Source organism: Rhipicephalus microplus, unplaced genomic scaffold, assembly GCF_043290135.1.
Source record: "Rhipicephalus microplus isolate Deutch F79 unplaced genomic scaffold, USDA_Rmic scaffold_23, whole genome shotgun sequence".
Taxonomy (NCBI): domain Eukaryota; kingdom Metazoa; phylum Arthropoda; class Arachnida; order Ixodida; family Ixodidae; genus Rhipicephalus; species Rhipicephalus microplus.
Window position 1 is genome coordinate 3,928,810 of NW_027464596.1, and position 27,553 is coordinate 3,956,362.

The window sequence follows — 27,553 nt, forward strand, 5'->3', positions numbered from 1 at the left end:
GTCCTTTCCTGAAGCTGTAAATGCCGTATCGGGATCATTCGATTATTACTTGGAAAAGTGTTGCTATAGGGGCATTTGCGTTACCTAGAGAGAGGTGTTTCGCAGACAGTGAAAGCTACAAAGAATGTACTTCAAAGAGGGTATGCACTTTCCAGGAATTAGGTCACTGCGTCAAACAGTCTTCGGCATCACTTCCCCTCTTTCTAGGCCAATTTTTTCCCAAGGGCTAGTTAAAATGTCCTTTGCGACAGCATGTAAGTGCAACCCCTAGGCAGCCGAAGCTGTAGCAATGTAACCTGTGGCCTCTGTGATCGTATCCTGGCGGGTTTCTATTATGTTAACCTCTTGCAGCGTAAAGGGGAAGAATATTTTTATCACACGTGCCCATTGACCTCGAGTGTTGATGCAGAGCTTTCTCACTTTTACTGAAGTGCCAGAAGTCCATTTGACAAACACGCCTCAGAGGGGAAACATTTGGGAGATTCTACGTACCATGGGAATCGATATCCGCAGGGAGGGAGACTGTTGTGTAGTTTAGTAAATAAATCAACCTTCACAAAATGACGCTGAAGATATGTACAAGTGTTGTGTGCACAGTGAAGCGTGGTTTAGACCATAGATATAGACTGCGAATGACCTGTGGTGTATACCCGTATATGGCGGGTTATTGTATGCGGGTATGTGCCATATGTCACTACCACGAGTGTCATGAGCTAGATAGACAGACAGACAGACAGACAGACAGACAGACAGACAGACAGACAGACAGACAGACAGACAGACAGACAGACAGATAGATAGATAGACAGACAGACAGACAGACAGACAGATAGATAGATAGATAGATAGATAGATAGATAGATAGATAGATAGATAGATAGATAGATAGATAGATAGATAGATAGATAGATAGATAGATAGATAGATAGATAGATAGATAGATAGATAGATAGATAGATAGATAGATAGATAGATAGATAGATAGATAGATAGATAGATATGTGAGTGATGTCCGAATGAATGTAGTCAAGGCAAGGTCCAAATTTTAAGAAAAACTGTATTGTGCTAAGTTACAGGTGAATCGGCGGTGGTTACATGTATAAGGAAACTGGACTCGGTGCAGGAGCTCGATCGGATACGCCCGACGCCACTCGCGTCTCGGCTCGCTCTGCTCTCTCTGGCGATGCGTTGCTATGCGGTCCCGGCTCGAAGGTTCACTTTTTGTTTTTGAATGTTCGTTGAACCAATGGGCAACCATAGAGAAAGAAGAAGACAAGAGCGGACACTCTGCAAAACCTGGCCTCAGGAAGTGCGTCACGACTACGTAACGAACTAGTGCTCCCACCACACGTCAGAGGGCGCAAGCGCAAAAAAACACAGTTATAATCAATGCAACAGAATTGTTTTCACAAATTAATAATTACACGCCCGAATTTGGTATGTTCTTTATACATAAAAACGATTTATTCAACACACCTTACGCGAATATTTTTCTTCAGCCGTACTGTCATAAACACCATCTACCCAGCGACAAGCCCATGCATGACTGACAGCGAGAAGCTTTCGTCGCTTTCGTCAACGTCGGCTGCGTCGGCGTTTTCAAGCGTGAGATAACAGGTGAGGCACGTTTTCAAGCGAAGCTTGTTGAATGACATGTTGTTGGTCTTGGTGGGTCATTTTTTCAGAAAACGGTTACGCCTGCGCGAAAAATACACCATGCAACAAACATAGAAAGATGCACACACACACGTTGCGCTTCGTGTGTGCGAGTTTGTTTCTTACGTGGCGTCTCATTCACGCAGTTGTAACCTTTTTCTGAAGCTTGTAAGGGCTGGGAGGTTCGCTAAAAAGAAAGTTTGTGGCTCTATGCGGCGGTTAGACGGGAACATTGTGCAACGTATGCAGTATAGCAAAGGCGGCACGGCGTCAAGCCGAGGCGACGCGTGCTGCGTCTGCCACGGACGCGAGCGTTTGTGCGCTGAGCATAGCTGGGCAGCTAGGTCGTAGGCTCGGTGCAAAATATTGAGAAGCGTTTGTTGGGCCTCGCATGCTTCACGACGCATTTCCCGAAGGCTCGGAACACGAATAATTCTTGGTGTGCCGGAGGCAAATCTGGACTAGCCAAGTGGCCATCATCTTCGTTTCTTCGCTAGCCTTGTGCCACTAGTGCAAGCTGCCCACAAATTTTTTTGACGTTTCCAATATAATTTTACCGCACAAATTTCAACTACGATTTTTCTTCCCAATGTACTGCTGATACTGCGTACGCACGAAGGTGTTCTAATGTTCCCAGGCCGCGATACCATTGCATTACAAGGGATAGCGGCCTGGAAACTTCTGAAGATCTTTGTTCGTGGTCTTGACGTATATCTTTGTAAGTCAGAGTTTTATGGGTCAGAGATGTATCACTGGTTTTGTATTGTGCATCGATTAGCTAATCATTCAAAGGGGTTTGCTGGTACACTTATGACGTGCACATATCTTTTTTTGTAATTTGACAGCGAAGCATCCACTTACTAACATTTTCAGACCGCGCTGACGCCATGCCGTCCGGCGGTCCAAGCTACGGCAGCTACTGCTGTGTATCGTGGTGCTTCAACAATGGCAGATCCCACAAGAAGCCTGGGACGAGTTTCTTCCGCGTACCACGGGACGGCAGGTGTGTTAAAGCTTTTGTATGGTTTGCATGTCTGTAGGCTTACTGTTCGTACTTGCTAAGTGAGGGTAACAATAAAAAATCACTATTCAAGCACTTCCCCTTTCAGCTGATAGTTCATTGCCAATGCAGGATGAAAGCATGGATGCAGTATGCTGGACGCGATGATCTCCTGAGTAAGCCGGCCAGCCTATTGTACGCAACGTACAGGGTTTGTAGCGACCATTTTACTGCTCAAAGTTTCATGGACCCTGGGCACACAAGGCTTACAAGAATGGCTGTTCCCAGTGTGCAACCAGCTGCACCATGTAAGTGATTGACTGAAACTCAAATATGTGCAATAGCAGCCACTTGTATTGAATCAGTGGCGACAGTTAACCGTGAAGATTTTTGTAGCCGATAGAGAAACCTCACTACAGAAGTAACACTTGGAAAGTCTTAAATTCTGTGAATTGTGGGCTATTACCTTCCTAACAGCAGCTTTACATTTCTGTCATTTTTTGATGCTCTGGACCTGCGCAACTTGTTTTGAAAGGCTTTAAAGGGCTATTTCACGTTATCTTCAAGCCTGAGTGCACATGTACGTATACCTTTCATCAGTGAAAGCTGCCACTGTTGATAATTCCAAAAATCACAAATTACTTGTTTCCTAGTTGGTGCCGTCTCTTTTCTTCCACGTTCGACCAATTTATGCGTTTGAAAGAGCTGTTTAAGTTTCCCCATGCTACAAGCTTTGTAACTTGTACCAACTGCACATATATGCAGGTTCTCTGAGCGTCGCTTCAAGTAGTGACTGTGACATGGCTGCAGAAGCTGCACTGCAAGGTGCGGATGAGCTTCAGTTTGTGTTATTTTAAGCCTCTTACTGACACATTGTCGTAATTTCACCTCTTCAGGACCTGCGGTAGAGGCTTCAAAAAGCGGCTCCCACACATTGAGGTGCCCCGATGAACAGGGTGCGTTCAGTGTCGCGATTTCTTTTTTTTTACCCAAATTGACTGTTGACCAAACCTCTGCAGGTGGCAGCTCCCTTGTAGCTGGTGAAAGAATTTCTGATGATTTCGTCTTGCCGGAGAAAACCTTAACCAGTCGTTCAGCTGTCACAAAAGGAACTTGTGTGGCCGGTAAGTTGTATGTTCACTTCAACACCAGAGTGGATTGATATAGAGACTTCCGCAGGCCGCTCGCAAGATTGTTCCGACAGCATTGTCCGAGGCACTGAACAAGCTTCACAAGACCCTCCAGAAGACGTCTCCGCCAACAGCTCCACGCCTGAGTGCCTTAGAGAAAATGGTGACTATGCTGTTATTGCAGCAGTTTTTATGTGCTATTTTATGTTTAGGACATTCTGAGGAAACTATCCTCAAAAGGACACTACGTGTGCACTTACAAAATGTAAGGGTGGGCTCTCAGTGATTTTCATTTTTTTGTGCATTGTCAACATTGTGAATGGTTTGTTTTTAGGTAGTGGAATCGAAAACTTTGTACCACAGAAAGTTGTGCACCTTAGGTCTGAAAGAGCGAGGAAAGTGCTCGTATGGGATTAGTTGTTCTTCGCTTTTACATCATTTTTTTTGTTTATTGCAGTGCGTTCCTGTGTGCCAGCGACAATGTCTCCATCAATGAAGTACAAGCAAACCATTAAACATCTGCAAGCCAAAGTAGCAGCACAGCGGAAAACTATCAAAAGACTGCAGAGACAGCCTCACCAAGCACCGTCATCGACTACGAAGGCCCTTGAAGTTATCCGACCGCACGTCACCGAGGAGGTTTTTAAACTTCTTTCTGCACATGTTCGCTTGAGGCCCACACGCAAGGGCAAGCGGTTTCCCGTGTGGTTCAAGAAATTCGCTCTTCACTTAAACTTCCGAGGTCCGCGAGCATACCGATTTCTGGCTCCGTATTTTTCTTTGCCCTCCCGGCGTTCATTAAGGAGGTGGCTAGCTAATGTAAAGATGACTCCAGGCATAATTCCAGGAATCCTTTCTTCCATTGCAACAAATACTCAAGCTTGGAATGAACGGGACCGAGTGTGCGCTTTAGTTTTCGACGAAATAGCACTCAAAAAGAATTTGTACTATGATGCTTCAAGAGACGTTGTCCAGGGTTTTACAGATGATGGCACTCATCGCACTTCAACCATCGCTGATCGAGCACTGGTTTTTCTTCTTGTTGGTGTTTCGAGAAAGTGGGTTCAACCGGTTGCTTTTACTATAGGGCACACATCAACACCATCATCTGTTATGCATAACTTGCTGGTGTCACTCATTTTGGAGCTTAGGAGCATTAATATTGCAGTGAAAGCAGTCATTTGTGACCAGGGCAGTTCAAATGTAAGTCTCGCTAACCAACTAAAAGTGACTGTAGCAAAGCCTTTTTTTGAAGTTAATGGTGAGCGGGTATATTACATTTTTGATGTTCTGCATTTAATTAAAACAACGCGCAATAATGTCCAAGCACACAAGTTATACATTGGGGATGACATCGTTAACTGGTCGCACATTGTAAGCCTTTACCAATCCTCACATGAGTTGCGGTTGCGATTGGCTCCAAAGTTGACTGAACGGCACGTTCATCAGAAACCTTTTTCTAATATGAAGGTCAGCAGAGCAACTCAGGTCCTCAGTGCATCAGTTTCGATTGCTATCACGGCAATGGTGTATGCGAAGGTGCTGCCTGCCTCGGCCATCACTACAGCTCAATTTTGTGATCGTATGGACAGGATTTTCGATGCCTTGAACAGCTCGAGTAAAAAAAGAACTTCGCAAAAGCTGCGGCATGCAATCATGAAAAATGATTCAGAGCTGATTGACTTCCTCCGAGGCCAGCTTCCCTGGATTGCATCATGGCAGTTTGTTGGCAGACGTCAACTACAAACCATCGTAGGTTGGCAAATTACAATTCAGGCAATTTGTCAACTATGGGACGACCTCTCCAAACATTACAATTTTGAATACCTGTTAACACGCAGGCTTCAACAGGATCCTCTGGAGAACATATTTGGCCACATTAGGCAAAAACAGGGTTGCAACACCAACCCCAATGTAGCACAATTTATTTGTGGCCTGAAGCAGATCTGCATAAGAAAACTTTTCAAGCTGTCAGAATACGGAAATGTCGAGGATGATGAATGTGACCTCCTCCAGGAACAGCTGTCGCCATTCTCCCTCACCAGTGCGTCTCTTGTGGATAATGAGGAGTGTGCACAGCCACAGCCTGACGACTTCCCCGCTCTAGACGATCTCTCTGAACTTGCGACAAACATTCACTCCCATATTATCGATGACTCCGCTGCATATTATGTAGCTGGTTTTCTCATCAAACACTTCCTTCGGAATGCATGTGACGGTTGCAGTTGCCCACAGTTACTGAAAGACGACAGTGAGACGCTTAAGGGTACCCACCAGTATTTCACAATGCTCAAAGCATACCACGTCCCCAGCAAACTTTTTGGGAATCTCACTGTGCCATCAGAAGCAGCTTTTGCATACGTACAACAACTTGAATCTCACTTTCTTGCCATAATTGAGGCCACTGCACATCACCTGAAAGTGTGCGATGTTTTGTATCACCATCTGTCAAGTGTTGGCGATTTTCATTTCTGCTCTGCTGGGTGTCGCGCTAAGTTTCTGAAAATGTTTTGCCGGGTTCGTTTATGTTGGCATGTGCGTTTTGTGAACCGAAACTTAGACAGGGTTAGGTTCCAGTCTTCAATCTCGGGCATGCAGCTTGACAAGTTCAAAGGTTAGCAATTAGCGGCGGGTTTACACTAAAGTATTCGAGTTGAGCCGAATCCTGCAATAGCTTTGTTATGTTATTACTTCGTTACAGCAGACTTCATTATGGTCTTATATGCTTATATTCAGTTCAACTGGACTAACCACTCCTTCGTTGCATTCATTGTTTTGGTTACCCGCTATGAGGAGTACAAACACTGTGTATTCGCTCGAAGTGATTTGCATAACCTTAAAAAGAATGTTGGGTATCCTGTCTGTATTTTTTGTAGCAAATACGGGCGAACTGTACACTTTACTGTGGGTCGCTTGGTCACTGTGTATGCTTTATCTCTCCAGCTCAAGTAATATATCGATAACAAAACCGCTTGTTGAAATGTCTTCGAGCGGGTAAGGAACACAGTATGAAGTGGGCACGGTTCATGTTATCACGCTTTTCGTATTTTAGCTTCTCATCAACCTCCTCATCTTGCCCATCAAAATTTTCAAAAGAATACCCAAACTTGTAGCGTTTGATGGGGCTGCGGACGCTGCCATTTTATTTTTATATAGCTTGTGAGTGATAACGTACGATGTAGAGCCTTTGTGAAAAATAATGAGCCAAAGTGGTTTCCTTCTGCTATTTATTAGCTCTGTAATACCGCTCTCGTAGCACCAATTAAAGTCCACAATTCTGGATAAAGTGATGACTACAATCTATTTTAGCTCGCAAGCGTCACAGCAACACCCAAACGCAAATCACTTGGGATCTTAAGTTTTTGATAAAGGCGACGCATAACAAAAGCCACAAGACCTGCCAGTGTTGTAGCATAAAGTTTGTCTTTCACGTAGTGAGCAAGCTGCAAAGCCCTACCTTTCTGAGGACAAGCAGGCATCAAGTCTGCTTTTTTTCATTTTGGACTAGCTGTTCTTAAGCACAGCCAGCACACTGCACCTTTGCCTTTCTGCTATATTGTGTCGTGTGGTTTCTGTGCGCTCTTTTTTTCTATGCATTATTTCAGTTAAGCCCAGGCGTGATTCGCGACTTCATTGCTGTGTATATGTCACTTCTTCCTTCTTCATCAGCACTGTGCGCTATGTTTTTGCCATAGATCCTTAGTTACCCACTGGCCCGGTGTGTCATACTTCACCAGCTTCTCGGCTTCTGCCAACTCTAGCGATGTGTGCGTTGTCTGTGTTCTCTATGTATTTGTTACAATATTTGTTACAATTTATTTGTAAGGCGAGATGCATTTGTTGTCTACCTTTGTCATATTGTGCTTTTTATATTCTCATACTCTACCTTGCCTTTGAATAAAACATTGCGGATGCTCTGTTTCTTTGACTGATATATACATTGATCACTTGTTCCAAAAGAAAAACAGAAGCGCGATGAATAAAACGATAGTGAATTATCATTACCTGCATCTCTTTTTATTATAACTTAATCGAAATAAAAATTACGTCACGACCGATTCGCACGAACCACTGAACAAAACAAAACGGGGAATCGCTAAGTCAAAACGACCTACAAAAACTATCCATTTGGGCGATGAATAGTGGTCTGAAATTATGAACTTACGACATAGCCAAACGTCGGTTATGCAAAGTAATTCAAAAGTTGCGCCAGTGAAACCGAAACCGGAAGCGCAAGCCACTTGCTCTCATCAACCACTAGGTGTGTTAGAGTCGATTGGGCCGCTGGGGTCTACGGGAGTGTCCACTCTTCACCTTTTTTTATTTCTCTATGGGGCAACCGCGTCGAGTGGACGCGCACAGGGCTCGGAGTCCACGTTAACGCAGTGCAGCGTTTCCCGAGCAAGCACGGAGACGCTACCGGAGGAGGAGCTGCCGGAGAATGAGACGCTGCCGGGGAATTCAGCTGTGCGAACTCGAGTGCCACTGACACGGCCCTCCCGAAAATTGCGCCTGTCCTCAGGCGTGCGTGTCGTTAGATGGCGATGGTTCCGTAACTTCTAGGAGCGGCTCCTAATATCTACGAAGCTGCTCCACGTTGACGATTTTTTGGTTGATCATGCCCGGTGTGTGGGGTACTCTTTGGATCTCGGCCCTGTTTCCTCCGACGAGGGCCGTTATCTCGAACGGACCTTCATAGCGAGGGTCTAATGTGCCTCGAGCGCTCAACTCAAGCAGGACGAGGTCTCCCGTTATGAACCTCGGAGTTCGCCGCTTCTTGTCGTATCGCACCGTTGTTTTGCGCTGACTCTGCAGTAGCCTCTCTCTTGTCTCCGCACGCCCCCTTGCCAAGTCGTGTAGTCTATGAGACTCGTCGATGTCTCCCTCGACTGAGGCGAGGTTGAGCCCTCCTGGCAGTTTTGGGTCGTAGCCAAGCATGAGTCGAAATGGGCTGTGGCCACTGTGACGATGCTTCGTGGCGTTGATTGCTAGCGTTGCTCGGGGTAGTTCCTTCTGCCATTTGTCCTTGTTGTTTAGCATTTTGCGTAGCACCTGTTTCAACGTTCCTACCATTCGCTCAATCAGTCCGTTTGATTGTGGCCAGTATGGTGGGAAGTTCTGATGAGTAATTCCCAGTCTGTGATGGAATTGGTTGGTTTTCTTGTTCACGAATTCCTTGGCTTGGTCCGTAATAATCACGCTGGGAACTCCAAATCGCGGAATCCACCGGTTTGTCATGAAGTCAAGGTAGTGCGTCGACGAAGTGCTCGGTACGGTCACGGCGTTCATGTATCTCGTGGCGTGGTCGATACACACGAGGATGTGGTCTCCCTTCTCGTTTAGCGGACCCATGTGATCCATGGATATCACCGCGTTTGGCTCAGTAGGAATATCGCGTGGGATGAGGCAACCTTCATTCCGTGTCGTGCGGGCGTTGATAGTCTGGCACGTGTGGCAGGAGTCAACATACTCGCGTATGTCCTTTCTCATCGATGGCCACCAGTACTTTCGCTGGATCAGGTCTCTTGTCTTCTCGACGCCTAGGTGACCGTTGTTGTCGTGGAAAACGATCATCACACTGCTTCGGAGGGCAGCGGGAATGATCACCCTCCGACGGACCTGTCCTTCCTCGAGAGATTTCTTCACCAGTATGTCGTTTTCGATCTCGTAGTCTGAAGATTTGTGCTTGGCCTCCTCCCGAAATCTTTTGCAGTCAGTATCCCTCTCCTGAAACTCGCGTAGGCGACTGTGTTTGCCGACCACTACTGCGTAGCAGTGGAGGTCTCGGGTCGAAACGCCCTGGTCGAAAGCCTCTGCAGATTCCGACTGCCTCGAGAGTGCGTCAGCAGCGGAGTTCTGGCGTCCTGGCTTGTGCTTGACGTCGAAGGTGTACTCTGCTAAGTCGAGCGTCCACCTCGCAAATCTGCGGTTGCTGGCTCCCTTGAGGACGAGGTATGACAAGCTGAAGTTGTCCGTGAACACTGTAAAACAAGGGCCTCCTCTCAGGTAGACCGAAAACTTCTCAGTGATCGCCCAGTGGAGCGCCATGCACTCGAGCATATTAGAGTGTAGACCACGATCGTGCTCGTTTAGTGATCTGCTTGCGTACTCTATGATTCGCTCCTTTCCGTTTTGAGTTTGAGAAAGCACCGCACCCAGCCCGGTTTGCGAAGCGTCGACGTGAACGTTAGTCGGGCCGTCTGGGCGGAAGCTCGCCAAAATTGGCAGGTTCTTCAAGGCGTGTTTTATGGCGTTGACGGTTGCTTCATGAGCGTCACTCCATACGAAAGGAACGTCCTTCGCCAGAAGGTGCCGTAGCTTGTGCGTGACCTTTGCAAACTCCGGTATGAACTTTCGGTAGTGGTTAGCGAACTGCAGGAAGGAGTACAGCTTCCTTGCGTTGCCATGCGGCTCGAACTTCTCGACAGCGGCAACTCTGGATTCGTCCAGTGTTCGTCCTTCGGCGAAGATCACGTAACCCAGGAAAGATAATTTGTCTTGAATGAACTGGCATTTCCGGAGATCCATCTTCAAGCCGTTGATCACGACTCTCCTGAGTGCTTCGTTCAGCAAATCCAAAGCCTCCCTTACTGTTGTGGCTCCCTGCCCGACATCGTCCATGTACGTAGCTGTCCTAGGTAAGCCATCGAACGTGCGACGCATGACCCTTTGCATGGTCTGAGGGGCCTTGCAAAACCCAAAAGCCATTCTAAGGTATTCGTACTTTCCGTCTGGAGTGACGAATGCGGTCTTGTGTACGTCGTCCGGCTTCATTCGTATATTCAGAAATGCCGTCTTCACGTCTAACACAGTTAAGTAAGCCAATCCGTCGCGCATGACATCGTCAATAACGTCTTCCATGACAGGCATTGGATAAGAAGGGTTGACGGTTTTCTCGTTGAGCTTGTGATAGTCGTGTACCATTCTTCGTGGAGTCGTCGGGTGGTGCGGTTGGTCGACGACTATCGTTGGAGCACCGTACTCGCTTTCGCTTGGCCTTATGGTGCCCTTGGGGAGGTAGTCATTCACCTGTTCTCGGATAAACTTGCGATCAGCCGGTGAGCACCTGTACGGCCTCGATGACACTGGTATATTGTCTCTGAGTTCGATGCTGTGCTCGGTGTGAAGACACATGCCCAAAGTGTCGCCTTTGGAAGTGAACGCTTGGTGATGCCTTAACAGAATTGCGGGAAGTTGTTCCCTCTCTGCCTCGGTGGCATCCTTCGTTATCTTCCGTGTGGCGTCTTCGACTAGACTCGTGAAGTCTTCGTCGGGTGCGGGACATTTCATGTTGAGACGCACGTACCCTTCGTCTTTGGAAACACTCTCGTCCGATTGCCAGCAGAACGTCGCAATAAGCGTTTTCCCGGTGCGGTGTGGTGTGCCTTGTTTCGGGGGTGGCACTTCGGACGATGAAAATTTTCCGGAGGGCTCGACTGGAACGATAGTCACATCGTTTGACGTGTGAAACGTTACGTCGACGTTCGCGACTCGTCGCCAGTCTGATCCCAGAATCAGGTCGATGCCGCTGGGCAGTTCCGTTACCACGACGTCTTCGAGTCGCACATTCGTGGTGCCCAGTGTCACATCAAGCGTTGCAGCGAGAGTTGGGCATATGCTGCGGTTAAGAACTTCAATATTCTCGCGCGATACCCATGCGTGCGTGGGAATGTCGTCCGTCAAGGCATTGGCACTCATGATGGATAAGATGGCGCCACTGTCAATGCACACGCGGACGGGTCGGTTGTTAGCAGTACCGGACACTATTGGTAATGTGCCGCCCGTCGAATGCAAAAAACAGTTCGCTTGCCTAGGTGACGTAGTCCCTGTTTCATGGCTGCTATTGTCCCTCTTCGCTCGTTTCTCGTCCGCTCTGATCGTTGCTGGCGTTTTTGGCTTTCTACAATCGCGGGACAGGTGACCGATGTCGCCGCAGTTGAAGCACAAACGAACAGAGATGGGCCGCGGGTGTGGAGCTCCCGAGAAATCGCTGCGCGGGTTGGACTTCGGCAAGTTGGCAGAGCTGCTGGCTGGCACCCGCTGGTTCGAACCCTGACCACGGCTCGCTGTAGACGATGACGGTTTCTTGTCGTTCTCGGCACACACGGTCGTGCGACGCCTCGCGTCGAGCAAAGCCGCTCTGTGATTGAGTTCGGTTACTGTGCCACACAACTGCGCTGCGAGTGGGTTGGCCCATGTGTCGTCCTCGATGCCGCTGAGAATGAGAGAAATACGTTGTTCCTCTGCTAAACGGTACGGCGCCTTGTTCAGAATGGCGTTCTTCGAATACATGTACTTGACAATGGTCTCGTGGCTCTGAAGACGTCGCTTCGTCTGCAGTTCGAAGAACTCCTGTATTGTCAGCTTTCGTTTGAATTGGAGAATGAGCGCTTCCTTCCATTGCTCCCAGGTGTCATACTGTGAGCCGTAGGCGCTGTGCCAATCCTTGGCAGATCCCGTCAAGCGGCTTGCTACTGTCACCAGCGTCAGCGATGGCGTCCAGTGGGCGAGCGCTGCGATTCTCTCCACTTGCGTAATCCATTCGTGAGCACTTTGTTGCGGCGTCCCATCGAACAAGGGGATTGAGGATGACGTGTCGCTTGTGGAATGAATCTGGATCGAGCTCGTCGTCGGTGGACCTCTCGACAGCATGTTGGCGAGCAGCGCTTGTGTGTCCACGAGCGCAGCGAGGATCTGGGCCATGGAAGGTTCTCCCTCGTGCGTTGAAACGGTCGGCGTGGCGGCGCGTGCCGCGTCTTGGTTGGTGCCGTCGTTCAGTGACGGTGGCCGCGTCGAACCCGAGGACATCGTTATGTCAGCAGGGACGGAATGGTGCAGCCCGAGGGTTGAAGTCGTCACCCGTTCCGTTGGCGGTGAAGCGTTGTGATGGGCTTCGTGCAATGTCTTACGTTAACTCGTGGTAGCACGGTTAAGCTGGGCTCCCAGGCTGCTCAGTTCAGCGCAAAGCCTCGCGTTGTCGGTGGACAGTGTCTCCAGGTGCGCCTGCCTGTCATCGTCGTAGGCAGCCTGGTCCTTCGTTGAAGAGTCCGTCGGCTCTAGGGCTTGGCGAGTGATGTTGTCGCGGATGATTCTTGCGATGAGCTCGTCTTTTCGTCCGGAGCACCGTAGACCTCGTGCTCTCAGCTCGTCGACGAGTTGCTTTTTCGTTGCATTGGCCATCGTGCTGTGGTCGAGGGTCGTGAACACGCTTTCGACGATGGTCGTTTCGGAGTTCCGAGACGATGTACGGCGTGGCGTCGCTCCTTCTCGTGGCGTCGTTTCCTCCTCCGCATGCAGCTCGATCGATTCACATCCTGTCGGCTGCGCCATGTCAGCGATGTCCGAATGAATGTAGTCAAGGCAAGGTTCAAATTTTAAGAAAAACTGTATTGTGCTAAGTTACAGGTGAATCGGCAGTGGTTACATGTATAAGGAAACTGGACTCGGTGCAGGAGCTCGATCGGATACGCCCGACGCCACTCGCGTCTCGGCTCGCTCTGCTCTCTCTGGCGATGCGTTGCTATGCGGTCCCGGCTCGAAGGTTCACTTTTTTGTTTTTGAATGTTCGTTGAACCAATGGGCAACCGCGTCGAGTGGACGCGCTCAGGGCTCGGAGTCCACGTTAACGCAGTGCAGCGTTTCCCGAGCAAGCACGGAGACGCTACCGGAGAAGGAGGCACTGCCGGAGAATGAGACGCTGCCGGAGAATTCAGCTGTGCGAACTCGAGCGCCGCTGACAGATAGATAGATAGATAGATAGATAGATAGATAGATAGATAGATAGATAGATAGATAGATAGATAGATAGATAGATAGATAGATAGATAGATAGATAGATAGATAGATAGATAGATAGATAGATAGATAGATAGATAGATAGATAGATAGATAGATAGATAGATACGATCATAGGAACATTTGCATTGAGAGTCATTCACATTGAAAATATGCGTAAGACCAGTCTTTACTTATCAACTGCGAATCTGTCTAGCAACTCATTTCTTTCGAGTCGATGGCAGAAAACTATCATCATCGTGAACGGGTGTGTGCTGCAGAAATGGGGTAAATCGCACTACACAACACTGCTTCACAAAAATGATGCAAGTTCTAAGTTAGGCTAAGAAACGGCTGCTTAGTGACAGCGGCGATACGAACGCCCCGAACACCTACAGTGAGAATACTATGGAACAGGATAAGCAATGGCGGCGGCATGAAAACCGTGAAGGAGGGGAAGGCATACTCCGATGTCTGCGTGCTCGCAGATTTGTGAGAGGCGCTGACGCTTCACTTCAGTTAGGGTTTCTATATGTGACGCTGTTTGTACAACTGTGCTGTGCCTATGTGTGCTTTATCCAGAGGTTTTCGACGCTAAGAATCGGTGTAGAGATGACCTATTATCAAGTAGCTAAGTTGTAGGAACAACCATGCAAGCATTCATTTTAGTCTTCAGAACCTAATTCGGCCTAATTTTCAGAAAGACTTGCGCGGTTTAGTGCAAGTTAAACCTTTTTTTCTGGTATAAGTTTGCTTCGTTGGAGCTTATTTTATACCGCTCATATGTTGGTGGCTGTTAAAGACTATGAGATGTTGCTCCGCCTTTTGTATCGACCCAGATTTCCTGTGTCTTCGTGACGGCTTCTGGTTGTACACATAAAAGGCTGCTCTTCGTCCTTGTTTGCGTGAATAAAATAGCTTTCTTATGGTTTCGTCGCTAGAATACATATCCCTTTGCTCTTTCAACATATACCAAGTGACACACAAGAATACATATTCTTGTAGCAGCACTCAGTCGTGAATTTCACCACATCCCACAATTGTATCGCTTCCTCCCATCAGACATATACAATCGGCGTGTTGCAAGCGTCGGGCGAATGGCCGGAATACTTTACGGGTCACATTATCAACACTATTATTACTAGTCTTTATTATCCGGCTGCTGCTGTCACACACACACACATTTGTATCCAACACACGGCGACACACACACATATATAGGCACCATGCAGTCAAGCTTTCCAGTATCGTTGTGGTGCCACAGCGCACAACCTAGCCGATAAAGAAGCTATATTGTTACGGGGCTGATCAAAATGGAACGCGATGCGCACGCCTCCCTTCATGCGTGAGTGGGCGGATTGCTGCCGTGCTACACATGGGAATCATACGCGTGAGGATTTTATGCATGCTCCTACTGGCCAACGTCAGTGAATACAGGACGGCCCAGGGCGAACAACACGGCTCCCTCTGGTCCGCGGATAGTGCCCATTGATTACCCTGGTTACGCGTAGCAAACAACATATTATGCAACATAGCGGAAGCCAAGCTTGGAGTTTCACAGTGAAGCGGTCCTCGTCGAGCCTCTGTTTGCTTGAGTCGCTAAAACAGGTCGCATCAGCAGCTGGGAAGTATGGGTCTCAGGAAAATAAAGCAGGAGTGACTGAAGGGAACGCTAGTACTAGTCCCTGCACGTCACGTACATCATCAGTGTGTGAATTGGTGCTTGGATGCAATAACTTGTATAATGCAAGGCGACGGGTAGGTGCCACCACCACATCATCTTAGCAAACTGCAGGAAACACCCGCTTTTTCGTGCCTAGCATCGCATATTCAGTGCAGTTTATAATAATAATAATGATAATAATAATAATAATAATAATAATAATAATAATAATAGTAATAATCATAATAATAAGGACTTCATTTCAGCATCAAGAGGAAGAAAAACAACACTAGTGGGGCTACGGGGGCTACAAAAAACGCCTTTAACGGCTTGACAAAGGCCAGCACTTGTTTAAAATAGATACAAGGCAAAAACAACAGCGAACAACAAATTATGTGCTTGTAAGGAAAAGCCTATACACGTAGCGACGGCTTAAAGGTACCCTTCTTGATTCACAATTCAAGAATAGAACTAAAATCAGTGGGGCAGAAATTTCACTTACTTCACAAGTTATGGAAGCTTATTTATTTATCTAATTTAATAAATTAGCGAAGAAGTTAAGAGCCTGTGGCAGCAAGTACATAAGCATTTGGCGGCCTTAAGAAACCTGAGGTTCTGGTGGTATGAAAACCTGTGACGAAAAAAGTATAAGGCGCAAAAATGGCGCTTTGTCGACTTCTCTGTGTAACCCGAAACGGTTAAAATCCAACCACATCCACCACGCCCACCAATATTGATTTGTTTTTGGTGTTCATACTTGTGCGTATCGTCGATTAGAAGCATATATTGCACGTCTCTGAAGCACAACCTCAACTCATCAATATCTGTGGCGTGTTTTTTACACTGCTTGTTTCTTCATTAATAAACGCTACGTTCCTTCGAATTACTTATATGTGTCGTTCACAGCGTAAAGACACAGATATTCACAGCACGTGGATTGTCACTATGTCACCACCCAAGAAACATTTTTTTTAAGGTTCGCATTCCGCCGAGGACGTTGGTAGACGAGGTGATTGATGCAATGGAAGGACTGGTCCGCATCCAGTAAATCAACAGTTTTACGCACAACGGAGGATTCAACTTCTTGGTCGGCGTCTACTCGATGCTAGCAGTTCAAGTACTTTGGAAACTGGCGGTCTCCACCTCAGAACCAGCACAGTCCCCCTTTTCCCACTAGCACCATCGTTAGCCAGAATCACGTTTCTGTGCCTGCCTTGTTATGTTCCCGACAACCAGTAGCGATCGGACTCAAGTCCCACGGAATCACGTTAAAAATTGAAAAGGTTAGATATAAATACCGCCCCATTATCCGCACGAGAACCATGTATATCAAGATGAACATGCGGATGGAGAACCCACTCCCAAATTTCGCGCGAGTGGGAGGCCATAAATCAACCTTTGAGTACCGTGACGTGAAGCGTCTCCGCCGCTGTTGCAACCAAGAAGGCCACTTCAAGGCCCATTGCGGCACCACGCATTTCACCAGGTGCGAAGCCTCTTCGGGCATGGCACAGAGACCTGCACCGACACAGTCCTGACGCTGTGGCAGACATCACGCCGGCGTCGACTGCACCGCGAGGAAGTAATACAGTATAACAGCAGCGATGGATATCGACTAGTTTCCGACACTTGGCGCGACAACCGCCACAGGCCAGACGCAAAGGCGAATGACCACCCTGCGCCTGACCAAGTAACTGTAGCCTAGCGACGCCAAAAAACGGCCGGAACTTCCAGTTACCCCGGAGAAAATGCTGGCGCTGGCAATTACACCACCGCAGACGCAGGCAGCCAAGCAGACGTAAAGATGCCAGTGAGCATGCGCAGTGGCGAGAAGCAGGACGAGGAAGGCCGCGATGTTGAACCGAGGTAGAGAGGGCTGCAGACAGCAGCGAGAGACGATCAACGACATTGCCACGGTGAACACGGCGCACAAAGCACGAGCGGGGACGACGAAGCGGTGGAAGACACCACCAGCGCACACATCTGGGCTTCCGTGGAAGCATGGTTGCTTGGGAGAGCGGCGCCTTGAGAGGGCCACGCGACGGGAAGGACGACCACACCGCGGCATACAAAGGTTCCGAAGCATAGCACAAGCTCAGACTCAAGGGCAACTCCGCGCCGGGAAACTGCACCGCCGTGCGAGGAACGTGATGGAACAAGAAAGGAGACGACGAGGTGCCGCACGGCCACGACGTACTGCAGACCGCGTACCACGAGCACCTCAGTAGCTCAACCAAGCATGAAATGTCTGTCAAAGGGCCAGAAAAAGAGGCGCTGAAATACCCAAACCGCTCATTTCCAGCTTACAGCAACCACTGCCTGAGCCGGCGCAGCAAATGGCGGCCGGGAGAGAGGTCGAAAAGGTGACCAACATAGCTAAGAGGAAAAAAAAATTGGCAGATCCTACGTACAGTGGGAATCGATTCAATGCGAAGCACGAATGAGAAATGTTGATATGTCAATTTAATATCAGCACAACGTTATGAGGTGGAGGTAAATGGTGTCATAGATGACTTCCGTGTCATGATTATCATGTTTGGATGTGTCGTTTACCTTTGCCATCTATTCACGTCACGTAAGACGAAATTCACTATCTCTAGAGCTGGCAAAACGGCAGCGAGCAACCTATGAGCGTACGATGTTATGTTCTTACATGAGACGCGTGTCAGTATTATCCTCTTTGAACCAGTCATATATTTCGTCATCCATTGACGTCACGTAACACGAAGTTTCGTATATGTGGAGCTAGAAAAACGGCCGTGAGCACATAATGAAAGACCCAATATACTCCGATGTAGCGTGGACGCGTGCACGCTGGGCACAGCGACGCTACGTTAGCAAAACGCGAACACTATAATCTGACGCCAGGCGTGACCACCGTCCGTCGGGGTGAAATGCGACATCCTGCATTACGCGCCGATGCGCTGCCAAGAGAACACTGCGCCTCTCTCTTTTCTTGAAGGAGGGACGCCGGACGCACTGAAATACGCATGCGTAAAAGCAACGCAGCGCTGCCCGCGCCTGCGAGTATATGGCAGGACTGGCGACTGGCGTGGCAATGCAGGCGTGACGCGACGAAATGAACGCCGGTGAACACACGCACTGTGTCACGTCGAAGTGTATTGGCGCCTTGACTGCGGCATGTAGTCAAGTTGTCACATGACATGCATCTCATGATTATCATGTTTGCACCAGTCACATACCTCCGTCATCCACTGGCATCACGTAATACCAAATTTCGCATATGTGAAGCTAGTGAAAAGGCCGCGAGCGCATCATCAGATCGGCATGTAGTTATGTTGTTAAATGACACGTATGTCGTGAGTATCTTGTCTGAATATCTCATTTACCTATGTCGTCTTTTCGCGTCACCTAATACTGAGTTTGGTACATGTGAAGCTAGCGGAACGGCCACGAGCGCATCACGAGCGTAGCATGTAGTCATGTTGTTACAAGACACGCATTTCATGTTTATCATGCTTGCACCAGTATCATACCTTCGTCATCCATTCACGTCCCGTAATACCAAATGTGGTATAAGTGAAGCTAGTGAAACGGCCCCCAATGCATCATGAGCGTGGCTTGCAGTCATGTTGTTACATGACACGCATGTCATAATTATCATGATTGTACCAGTCACATACCTTCGTCATCCATTCACGTACTGTCACACCGAGTTTGGTGTATGTGACGCTAGCGAAACGGCCACGAGCGCATCATGAGCGTGGCATGTTAGTCATGTTTTTACATGACACGATATCATGATTTTCATGTAAGGGTCTGTCGCTTGTGTTCGCCATGCAATCATGCCATACCCAACCAGTTTTGCAACATGCCATGTGAACAAAACCACCGCAAGAGCTTCAGGACCCTGAAATGTAAATCATGACATTTATGACATATATATCATTATTTTCATGTTATGTCTAGTCAAGCATGTTTTTATTACAGTCACGTTATGCCATACCAGGTTTGGTATCGATACGGTTATTGAAACGGCCAGTAGAACTAAAAGTCGTAGGTGGCTAAATCGATAGATAGATAGATAGATAGATAGATAGATAGATAGATAGATAGATAGATAGATAGATAGATAGATAGATAGATAGATAGATAGATAGATAGATAGATAGATACGCTCAAAGTCGCCGAAGCTCGCCAAGAAATGCTTCGCATTTAAAAATTGGCAGATCCCACGTACAGTGAGAATCGGTGATATGCGAAGCACGAATGCGAAAGGTTATGTCGTTTTAAAATCAGCACAAGTTTATGAGGCGGAGGTAAATGATGCCTTACAAGACTTATGTGTCATGGTTATCATGTTTGGATGTGTCGTTTACAATTGTCATCTATTCACGTCACGTGACACCAAATTTAGTGTACGTGGAGCTAGCGAAACAGCTGCAAGCACGCTATGAGCGTGGTATGTTGTCATGTTCTTACATGACGCTCGTCTCAGGATTATTAAGTCTGAATACACTTTATAAGCGACCCCAAACCATCCACCGCCGTCGGCGGCGTCCGCAGTCTTCTCTCTATCTTTAAAAGAAAGAGGACTTGGCGGGCCGTAGCGCGACGCTCTACCGAATAAGCCGTATACGCTGATATCGGTCTCAGTAACGCGCCTTACACCCCCTCCCCCTTCGCTCGCTCTTCCGCTCTCCTCGCTCACTGCAGCTGCGCGCGCACCCCTCTCTCTCGCACGCCCGCCTTCTCTCTCAGTCTCCCGTCGAGAGTGGGTCGTGAGGGGGAGTAAAGTTAAAATCCGTTGGCATTCGCCAGTGAGTTAACGTAAACTCCCCCGTGTGATCAAATTGCGATTCCCAGGAACCATTACACCATAAAGGCACCATAGTGTGATTAATAAATATAATAGTGCGAATTAATAAATACCCCTCATAGCATCACCCCGTGTATTCGCACTTAACCATGTTCACCCTCGGGGAAATGCTTGGGAGTTTTCATGTTTGCACCATTCATATATTTTCGCAATCCATTGACGTCATGTAACACCAAATTTGGTATAAGTGGAACTAGCCAAACGGCCGCGAGCGCATCACGAAGGGCCCAATATATTCCAATGTAGCGTTGACGCGCGCGCCTTCTAGGCACTGCAACGCTACGTTAGCAAGATGCGAGCTCTCTGCAGTCTGACGCCAGGCGCGACTGGCGCGATTAGCGTCACAGGTGCAAAATGCGAGATGCTGCATTTCACACCGGTGCGTTACCCACACGACACTGCGTCTCCCTGTTTTCGTAACGGAGGGTAGCCGAACGCACTGAAACGCGCATGCGTGAAAGCAGCCCACCGCGGCGCGCGCCTTCAAGTATACGGCGGGACCGGCACCTGGCGTCGCAACGCCGGTGTGACGCGTCGAAGTGAACACCGGTGAGCACGTGCACCACATCACGTCGAAATGTAGTAGCGCCTTGACTGTGGCATGTAGTCATGTTCTCACACGACATGAATCTCATGATTATCATGTTTTCACCAGTATCATACATTCTTCATTCATTGACGGTACGTTATACGAAACTTGGAATGCGTAAAACTAGCGAAAAGGCAGCGAGCGAATCATGAGTGTGGCATGTAGTCATGTTGTTACATGATACGCATGTCATGATTATCATGTTTGTGCCAGTCACATACCTTTGTCATCCATTCACGTACCGCAATACGAAATTTGGCATATGTGACGCTAGCGAAACAGCCGCGAGCGCATCATGAGCTTGGCATGTTGTCATGTTGTTACATGACACGCACGCCATGATTTTCATGTTAGAGTCTGTTGCTTGTATTCGCCACGCAATGATGTCATACCATATCAGTTTTGCAACATGCCATGTGAATGAAACCACCGCAAGAGCTGCAGGACCATGAAATGTATCACGTGACATTCATGACATCCATATCATGATTTCCATGTTATGACTGATCAAATATGTCCTTCATACAGTCATGTTATGCCATACCAAGTTTGGTATCGATACCATTATTGAAACGGCCAGGAGAGCTAAACGTCGTAGGCCGCTAGATAGATAGATAGATAGATAGATAGATAGATAGATAGATAGATAGATAGATAGATAGATAGATAGATAGATAGATAGATAGATAGATAGATAGATAGATAGATAGATAGATAGATAGATAGATAGATAGATAGATAGATAGATAGACTCAAGGTCGCCGAAGTTCGCGAAGAAATGTAAAAATTGTTGGAGTGAAAACTCCCGCACTGCTTTGCCAGCAGTAGTGAAGCCAGCTCTTGGCCTCGAAAGATCTCAGAAACATGCTATTTTCTGGTGGTGCCCACTTATACATCAAGTGGCTTTAATTTGTTAGTCTGAAGGCTTCGGTAATTAAAAATTAAAAGATAGTTGTACACGAAGAGCTAACACTCGCAGACTAGTATTGGTGACTTAATCTCTAATAAAATTGGAGACGCGTGAAACACGCAATGGCGTGAGACACGGCTCCGCCTCGGCTCCGTGAGATGACCACTTTTTCACGCGCAAAGGACAACAGCCAGCTGATAAAGTGCTGTGTGTGGTTTCGGACGTGCTCAGGATCCTGTGGCTACCATTCTGAAAACTGTAAGTAGACTTTAAAGGATTTTATCGCGCCTTCGGTGTTTGGCTACGTTGTGCGTCTCGCCAACTCCACCGTTAGGCCTAGCGCCGAGGCGGTCGGATCGGCGTTCGAGGCTCCAGGCGTCGGCTCGTAGAGCGTCTGCGGAGGCACTATGACGATGGAAGTGGCTGTTAATGGTAGAGATGCCGATCAAGAAGAATTGGAAAGCTCGGACTGGGTGACGAAAGTGTCGAAACGTGTGGCGGAGCTTCAGGAGAGTCAACAACGGGAACGCGATGGCGCCACCAGGGCGGTGTCTACCAGCAGTGGATGCGGAAAAGAAGGCAGGACGATGCCGGCCGGCTTCAATGGCGACAAGCATGGTGTAAGCGGGAGACCCTCATATAAAGCGGCGGGAAAAAAAATTGCCCGCCGCTTCCCTCGGGGGAACACTGAGGAGGATGCGGACCATATAATTGGTTAACGGGGTGTTAAAGTGCGACTTACTTGGGTCGATGGCTAAATTGGTTAACGTGGTTGTGAAATGGGGTGTTAAATTGCGACTTACTTGGGTCGATGGCTAAATTGTTTAACGTGGTTGTAGGAGGGGGTGTTAAATGAGTGAACACGTACACACGTATGCGAAAGGGCGGCGCTGGTCGAAGGGACGTCGATCATTGTGTTTGTGGATTCGTTGGAATTCATTTCACCGCGACCTTGGACGTCGACGCGCCGTACAAACCAACCGACGAGCGGCAACTGAGCGAGCGAGCGCCGACCTTGAGTATATATACAGCACGACGGCGCATGCACTGTCAGCTGTTGAATGTTCTCGAAGCGCGACGCCACATGCGCGTCTCCTGGAGAATCAGGAGAATTGTAGATGTCGAACGCGGTGTGTAGAGGAGGAAGGGTGCACAGATGGTGGAGGAGTGAAGCGCGCGCGGTGTGTAGAAGAGGAAGGGATGCACAGATGGTGGAAGAGTGGGCGACGGCGCGACGGCGCAACGTCAAACACAGCACTATACTCACTAACCTGTCTACCACAAACTGCGGGCAGAAGACTTTCAACTACATTCGCGCCTTTCTATCACATCGCACCGCCTTCATTCGCCTTAATTCTACCGAACACGGCCCGTACTTTTAGGCACGCGGGGTACACCTCAAGGGGCAGTCCTGTCTCCTCTGCTTTTTAACCTGGCGATGATGAACCTCCCCTCTCTTCTAAGCGAGGTCGAGGGAATACAACACGCACTATATGCGGACGATATCACAATTTGGACCAACACCGGCTCCTTAGCGCAAATCGAAGAACGCCTGCAAAAGGCTGCCCTTCTGGTGGACACCTACGCAGGTTCATGCGGCCTGGAGTGCTCTCCAGCTAAATCGGCTCTTCTTTCAGTCTCTCCACTACCGCCGCCTCAAATTTTTCTTCCGTCCGGGCCCGTCCCTTCAGTGCAAAATATTCGGGTTCTTGGCCTTCACCTAACATCGTCCTTGGATCCAAAGGGCACAATATCAGGCCTCAGACGCACCAGCGAACAGGTGAGCCGCATGATACGGCGAGTTTCTACCAAGCGCGGCGGCCTCCGCGGGTCTCAGTCCCTCCGATTGGCCCACGCGTTTGTGACCAGTCGCGTCCTCTACGCCTTGCCTTACCTTCGCCTGCGTCGTCGACACGAGCACCAGCTGGACGTCCTTCTTCGTTCAGTATACAAACGCGCTCTGGACCTACCTATTGCAACTTCCAACAGCCGATTCACGGCTCTGGGGGTACACAACACCTTTGCAGAGATGCGCGAAGCTCATCGCGTTAACCAAATCAATCGACTGTCGCAGACGCCTTCAGGGCGCCGTCTTCTACACAGACTTGGCCTTAACCCGATATCTGACCAAGACCCTCTGCAGCCGATACCAGAGCTCTGGCGTCAAAAGCTATGGGTGGAACCTCTACCCCGTAATATGAACCCTGACCTCCATCCTGGCCGTAGGCTAGCACGCGCCGCGGCCCTTCATACGCGACACTCCGATCGTCCTGGTGTTTTCTACGTGGACGTCTCGGGTCCCTCCCCCTCGGGTCACTTCACGGCTGCCGTGATTACAGAGGGCAAACACGTAGATGGCCTCTCCTTTCGAGCAGACACAGTAACGCACGCTGAAGAGGTTGCCATAGCTTTGGCCGCCTCTCACCCTGCCTCACGCACCATCCTGACGGACTCGCGCTCGGCCTGTTCTCAGTACCTTCAGGGTTCCATTGCCCCGCTGGCGGCTAGCCTACTACAGGCAGCTTCTTGGCGCTTTAACCCTCATCCCATTCGTATAGTCTGGACCCCAGGCCACTCGGGCCTGCCCGGCAACGAGGCGGCAAATGCCGCTGCCCGCGCTTCTTCTGTCCGGGCCGTTGCCCCTCCATGTCCCGAGACGGAATCTGGCAATACCAACCTGACGCGCTTTCGCGAAATTTTGGCTTATTACCGGGCTTCGCGCCGCCTCTACCCGGACCCCGCACGCGGTTTGGAGAAAGCGGACGAACGACTGCTACGCCGCCTACAGACGAACACTTTTATCAGTCCGGCGGTCGCCAGGCACTTTTTGCCGGAAATCAATGGCACCTGCTCGACCTGTCATGTGCTCGCCGACACATATCACGTCGTAGCATCGTGCCCAGTTAATCCCGTCCCTTTCTCATCCCCTTTTCCTATCCCAACTAGAGAGGCTTGGGAGGAGCACCTGCTCGGCTGCTCTACCTTGGCTGCACAACGCTCCTTGGTGGAGCGCGCACGGGCAGCTTCCAGCTCCACTGGCGTCCCGGAATAGGGTCTTGCCACTCTAGCACGCCGATGGGCCACGTCGGCACTCTCTAGTAAACTTTTTCTGAAATAAATGTTTTTTACCACCTACCACCGACGGCGCATGCGCGCGCGTCAGCTGTCGAATGTTCGAGAACCGGTGCGGACGGCGCGGACGGCGCGGACGGCGCACTACAAGGCGCGAGTATAAGATGCTTCCGCATCTAAAAGCTCGCGGAGCGGTCAGTAGCGTCGCATCTACCACGTCTTCCGAACGCGGATCACAAGGTTATTATCAGGCCCAAAGAAGGACTGACGCTCACCAGACACTCGGCACCTGTGATTGGTGGAGCAGTAAGGCTGGCAGCAGGCATTCCATGGCAGAAAGGTCGGGAGGAGGACAGGATCGTTGTCAACGACAAGCAAGGAACATTGATATACAGCACGCCCAGGGAGGATGATGCCAAGAAAATGTTGGACCTGAAAGTCATAAAGCTCGATGGCAAGGAGTACGATGTGAAGACATACATGGCTGCGCCTGAAAGTTGTGGCAATGGAGTGGTACGTGGACTTGATATCAGACTCTCTGAGAGAGAATTGGAACTGGCTTTCTCACACGAAGAGAATCGTCCTATTCTTGGTGAGCGAGGGATGGGAAACTCCACTTCGGTTATCATCACCTTTGTTGACGACTACGTGCCGAGATGGATGATCTGCTTTGGGACACCGATGAAATGTTTTCTCTACAAGAAGAGATATCAAGTGTGTTACAAGTGTGGTGAGCTGGGACATCGATCCGACGTATGTGACAGCCCGCACGAAAAATGCAGAGGTTGTGGGGTGGCCTCCCCACCCAAGGACCATGAATGTACGCCGAGGTGCCATCTGTGTGGCAAGTAGCACGTGACCGGAGACGAAAGGTGCAAAGAACTTTTTCGGACACCTTATATAGTGAAGAAGCGACAGTGGGAAATGAAGCTTGAAGAAGCGCGGGAGCAAGAAGAACGACGCAAGGCCGAAGAGGGCACGCAGCGGCACAGCAGGACAGACGAGGTTCAAGATCGTTCGAGGCGCAAATGCAAGCATCGAAGTAGATCGAGAGGGCGCTCGGAATCCTTCCCCCAATTGCCGCCGCTGGAGAAGCCGGGAGTTTCTCACAAGGCATCCCATGATGGTGGTGATTGTGCCCAGGAGAAGTCAAAATCCACAGGACCACAGGTGGGTTGGGTAACTAAGGTCTCCCAGGATGCTACTACAGAGATAATTATTGCTCTTAAAAAGCAAAACAGGATATTACAGGAGCAAAATGCGGAATTACGCAAACAGCTTGATGAGATTAAGGCTCATCTAACCAGTCAACTAGGGAAGGCGCTGGAAACACCCCAGGTGGCAAACCAACAACTTTTGTAGAAGAAGAGGGCTAAAGAAACCGAAATTGAAGAAAATCACGGAGCGAGAATTGAAGTGCTTGAGGTGAAAACAAAGTCATTACAAGGTATGCTCCAAGCTGTACTAGAACAGATGAAACAAGTAGGCAACTCTATTGAGCAAATTAAGGCTGAATTTGCTAGCATGGACTGACAGATAGAATGGCTATGCCAAGCGCTCAAGCTAAACCATGATGGCTCTGCACCCTTACAGTAATACGATTTGGCAGTGAAACTGTAGGGGTTTCTCGCGCAAACGTCCGGTTTTACAATCTTTTCTTACCAACTCAGATCGACCGCAGGTTATTGCGATCCAGGAGTGTGGGAAAAATGCAAAATTAGCAGGTTACAAATCTTTTGCCGGGTCGGGAAATGATACCCAAGTTACGACCTTCGTAAAGAGAAACATTACGACATTGCAGCACGAGATGGGGAACTCGCAGATCGATCATGCTTAGTCGAACTCGTGCCTCGCAAGCGCAAAGACAAGAGTCTTTTTATCCTGAATGTGTATAGTTCCTCCAGGCAGCGCAAAATCAACTTTGGTGATCTTTTCACGAAAACAAAGGTTATTTCAGCAAACGGTCTACTATTGCTTTTGGGCATGGGGTTATAAGTTCACCCAGGTTAAGGGCAGAAATTTGTTGAACGAAATTCAACAACATGAGCTCATACTTATAACAGACCCAATGCAGCCAACGAGGAAAGGAAATAGCGTATCTCAAGACACGACGCCAGATCTTACCCTGGTCAGCAGTGCCACCGCCGTCACGTGGTGCAATACCGGCGAAGACCTAGGTAGTGATCATAAAATTTTAGAGATTATCGTTGCCAATGGCCCGCTGGTGATCAATAAGAGAAAAGTTAAAACTACAGATTGGGTGACCTTTAGAAATATCAGGTCAGAACAAGACCCCATAAATGATATTAACGATTGGAGTAAAGGGGTGATCCAGTCGGTTCATCACGCTACCGAAGAGATTGACGCTGGCGATGAGGAAGTTGTTGATAGACATCTTGTAAGCATGTGGAAGAAAAATAAAAACCTAGAGCGAAAAATCAGTCAGAAAAGAGGAGACAGGAATCTCCAAAAGGAAGTTGCTGCACTGAATAGACAGATCGAAGATTATGCATTGGAACTTACCAAGCAAAAGTGGGGTAGTATCTCTGATCAGACGGATAGAGAGATTGGCAGTGCTAAAACATGGCAGCTGCTACGGCATCTATTAGACCCAGAGAAAACCAAGTCGGAGGCCCGACAGCAACTTCAAAAGCTTGTGTATAAATATGAAGGCCAGACGACGGAATTATTAACGGAGGTTAGGGATCGATACCTGTGCTGCGCAGAATCTCAAAAGCTCCCTGACTGCACTGGTTCACAAAACCCGGACCTATACAGCCCCATCACGGTTGGAGAAGTCAGGGCTGAAATTAACCGACTTAAAACAAAAACGGCTGCCGGTCCGGCCAAACTCAACAACGGAATGCTCAGAAATCTTGACGACGGCTCCATTCGTCAACTTTCAGCTTATATGCAAGA

At 48.7% G+C, this 27,553-nt stretch overlaps 2 protein-coding genes across 6 annotated transcripts in view; both read left to right on the forward strand.

The window, feature by feature from the left end:
* LOC142786393 (neprilysin-1-like) overlaps nucleotides 1-27,553 on the forward strand; it is a 557,390-nt gene that overhangs the window by 363,831 nt on the left and 166,006 nt on the right. The gene's annotated exons all lie outside the window — the stretch shown is intronic.
* On the forward strand, nucleotides 1,490-6,813 carry LOC142786403 (uncharacterized). Of its 2 annotated transcripts, XM_075884088.1 has the most exons (8): nucleotides 1,490-1,617; nucleotides 2,530-2,659; nucleotides 2,789-2,964; nucleotides 3,422-3,481; nucleotides 3,553-3,612; nucleotides 3,676-3,780; nucleotides 3,836-3,949; nucleotides 4,244-6,813. In XM_075884088.1, the coding sequence occupies exons 2-8, from the start codon at nucleotides 2,544-2,546 to the stop codon at nucleotides 6,403-6,405; spliced, it is 2,793 nt and encodes a 930-aa protein (XP_075740203.1). In that variant the 5' UTR covers nucleotides 1,490-1,617; nucleotides 2,530-2,543; the 3' UTR covers nucleotides 6,406-6,813. The 2 variants fall into 2 exon arrangements, with proteins under 2 accessions (XP_075740203.1, XP_075740204.1); XM_075884089.1 differs by lacking the exons at nucleotides 1,490-1,617; nucleotides 4,244-6,813 and having other exon boundaries at nucleotides 2,431-2,659; nucleotides 3,676-3,949.

Excerpts from the sequence above, each read along its gene's own strand:
- LOC142786403 (XM_075884088.1), top strand. The coding sequence starts at position 2,544 with ATGCCGTCCGGCGGTCCAAGCTACGGCAGCTACTGCTGTGTATCGTGG. Across the intron at positions 3,613-3,675 it reads GAGGTGCCCCGATGAACAGG|GTGGCAGCTCCCTTGTAGCT; the intron begins GTGCGTTCAGTG and ends AAACCTCTGCAG. Across the intron at positions 3,781-3,835 it reads AAAAGGAACTTGTGTGGCCG|GCCGCTCGCAAGATTGTTCC; the intron begins GTAAGTTGTATG and ends AGACTTCCGCAG.